Raw genomic sequence first — 3,279 nt, 5'->3', positions numbered from 1 at the left:
CGTTTTTTCAACATAGATTTGTTGTTGTATTACAACATATATAGAATGATATTATGAAACGCCTCCCATATAGCGTCCGGAAAAAAATCCCCGAATTAAAAACAAAATGATGAAAACACTATCGACTCGAAAATTTAAAAAGATTCAATAATATTAAAAAAATGAGACAAACGGTCATTTGTCAGTGGATCACAATTTTAGTTTCTTTTTATTCTCTTTTGTTTGTAATTTTCTTAAATCTACGTTGTTATAATCAAACATAGCAGCACCGAAAATATATTCACTACAACACACTAATATATTATGTTGTTTACTCACATAAACGCTTATCTTCTTTTTAACGAAGTATTGCTTTGTGTCCGCTGAAGTGATGAATTAAACATATGTTGGCTGAAATGAAATCGTATGTCATTGATAAAGACAATCTCTCGCCTAATTTGCAATGGGAAGGAAACATATTGAATTTTCGTATTTATTACACATTTTGATTTCTAACGATATTTCTGTGGTTTATTAATACCATTTAACAAAGTTCACATTTCATTCTTTCTTCAATCGCAAGACTCAAATTTATTTCAGTTCATACAAAAGAAGATGAAGATGTTCAAAAAAAAAATGAACTAGTTGACTTTCCACATAGTAATCTCGGAAACAATCTCTAAAAAAACCCAAAGTTGTTCTTAATAAAAATGATTACATGCGTCAAATCACAATAAACGTCATTGTTTTGACGCACTTTGTTTAAGAAAAAACGTAAACAATTCTTCGAACTTAATGCATTATATTTTAAAATACCCCATCGTGTCGTCATTCTCATTTGGGTTTATGGTGTGTGCGAACGAATTCTGCGTGGATGGGGTCACTGTGAAGATCAAAGACGAAAACATTGAAAGAGAATTACTTAACGTTCTCCATGTGAAACGTTCTAAAGAAGACCATATACACGCGATTGGAACCAGTTACACATTTAACAATTATTATCATGGCTAATATACACACGCAAATGTCACAAAAACGCACATATACTAATGAAATAATTTAAATTCGGCTAAGGCAATCGGTTCGAAAATACATTCGTCAGTAAACTTTTGAACTGAACAGAGTGATTTTATTTAACTGTGTATTCAGAATTCTTGACTCCAAATCGGTGTATCAAAATCGTTATCTTCATTTTGTGTCAAATGTTTTCGATTTCATTCGTTTTATTTTACATACCAAAAGTAAATTGAATCTCATATAATTTGGTGAATAGAATATTCAAATTGATCAAACAAAGAGATTTTTTTTAGTTTTCCATATAAAAACAACATCGAAGTGCATTTTACTAAGATAAATAGTGTAGAATTGTGATTTTCGTTTAAAATTTCCGTCGTTTTATTTTTCAACGCTTATCTATTCCGTTTCAAAACACAATGGCTGATCAATCTCCTCCTACATGGAACGAATTGTACGATCGAGTACCATATCGGTTCATAAAATTCCACTACATATCTGATTTTGAATTGAATGTACGCGCATTAAATCCCCGATGTGTGAATATAACAAATTTTAATCAGCATTTGGATGAATTTATGTTAAATTCAACAAAAAACCATCAAAATGCTTTCACAATGAAGTATTTGATTGAAGATTTGAATAACATGATATCATCATCACCCGAGAAGTTTTATCAGAAAATGAATGCTTTGTTTGATGTTGAACGGAATATGTATAAACAGGGCACTCTCACACTAACACAAATCGATACGGATATTCTTTGGCTGCTCTTACAAAGCAAATCTAATAAAACGGCTGTTGAACGATATAAAGTCTATTATGATTCGTATAATTCGTGTAATATGCCAGAATTGGGTAATTGCATCCAAGTGCTCAGTATGGAAATCGTTGCTTCAATCAACAATGTCGTTAAATTGATGAATATTATATTACAAAAGATTCAGGCGCATCGCGATCACTTGAATCAATCGAAACGGGAACAAGTTTGGTCAGGTGAGACTAGAAAACGCTTTGCCGAAATTCAAGTGTGGTTTGACGAAGTAGCTACAATTATTGATGATACGCTTGAAACGATACAAACAATGCGAATTTATGATAAATTGTGCTGCGTTAATGAAAACAAACTAGTCATTGATACATTTAAAAGGTTAATCAAATTGACCTTAGTTTTGGAGATGGAACCAACAGAAATTGTGAAGACAGAGACTTTGTGAGTGTTTTTGCCCTTTTTGCACACGCTTCATTTTTAATCAAATTAATAAAAATACTTTTTCATAGCACGACGTGCATCATACGATTGCTTTGTAGCAATTCGACCTTGCAAAATGCGAAATTCAATATCAATATCAAGGATTTGAACGTTTCGATTTTATCAGGTTTGTTTTTGTTTTTCAAAGTTTGAAAGAATGTTTTGAATCGAAGGCTTATAAAATCAATTATCAGCCAAAATTCTTATATATTTCGTCAAATTTTTCAATAATTTTCTATATCAAGTTTTCATAAGTTTTTCTTTTTGTTCCATGCATTTCGCGGACTAAAAGAAGAAGGAATTGATGTCGGCAAAGTATCGTTGCGAAACTTCAAACCCGAAAGGACTGGTCATGATTTTTATTATCATTTAAAAACCCTAAAAGTGGACAAAGTGAGGCGATCGAGATCCGAGCATGGTTTTATTGAGAACAAATACACTTTAATATTTGATCTTAAAATTGAAGTTGATAAAAAAGAAATCAATGTGAGTAAATTAATGTTCGAATGACGACGTTTTTTAAAATTGATTTTTTCCACATTGTTTTTCTTCAGGCATCGGTGATGTCTTGGCCAGTTTTGGTCATAGTGCATCACACTCAAGAGGCGTTGGCTAGAGCGGCTTTGATGTGGGACAAACATTTGACTGGTGTTGACCGATCTTCAGAAGCATCAGTACCATGGTCGGAAATGCGTAATGTTTTAAGAATATATTTCAAGAATGTAACCGGATTTGAATTAAAAGATCGACAATTGGACGCATTATGTGAGTGTCACGCATGAAATTAGATATACGCCATACATGCTTCAAATACCTTAGATGATAAGTGTCACGAAACCGGCCATTTTTACCTAATTGGGGGCCAAGGAATTCAGTGGTGACAGTCGTTTTTGGGTTGGTTCATGACATTATACAACAATTTCTTTAAACAAAGCTTCGACATTTGATGGTATTATACTTCCTTAATAATAACACCGAATATGTCATATATTTTTGGATGAAATTAAGTTTCGGGGCACTTTTCATACGAAAAT

The 3,279-nt window shown here is 32.4% G+C and overlaps 1 protein-coding gene across 1 annotated transcript; it reads left to right on the top strand.

The window, feature by feature from the left end:
• Positions 1-1,232: 1,232 nt before the first annotated feature.
• LOC116351855 lies at positions 1,233-3,010 on the top strand (the record flags this gene model as incomplete). The annotated part of the gene is made up of 4 exons (XM_031784003.1): positions 1,233-2,206; positions 2,275-2,372; positions 2,538-2,731; positions 2,800-3,010. Coding segments are annotated over exons 1-4 (1,297 nt in total), but the record flags the coding sequence as incomplete, so codon positions are not given.
• Positions 3,011-3,279: the final 269 nt, after the last annotated feature.

Source organism: Contarinia nasturtii, unplaced genomic scaffold (assembly GCF_009176525.2).
Source record: "Contarinia nasturtii isolate CC-2019 unplaced genomic scaffold, AAFC_CNas_1.1 Cnas_scaffold_6451, whole genome shotgun sequence".
NCBI classification, from domain to species: domain Eukaryota; kingdom Metazoa; phylum Arthropoda; class Insecta; order Diptera; family Cecidomyiidae; genus Contarinia; species Contarinia nasturtii.
This window is presented reverse-complemented; position numbering and strand designations above follow the sequence as displayed.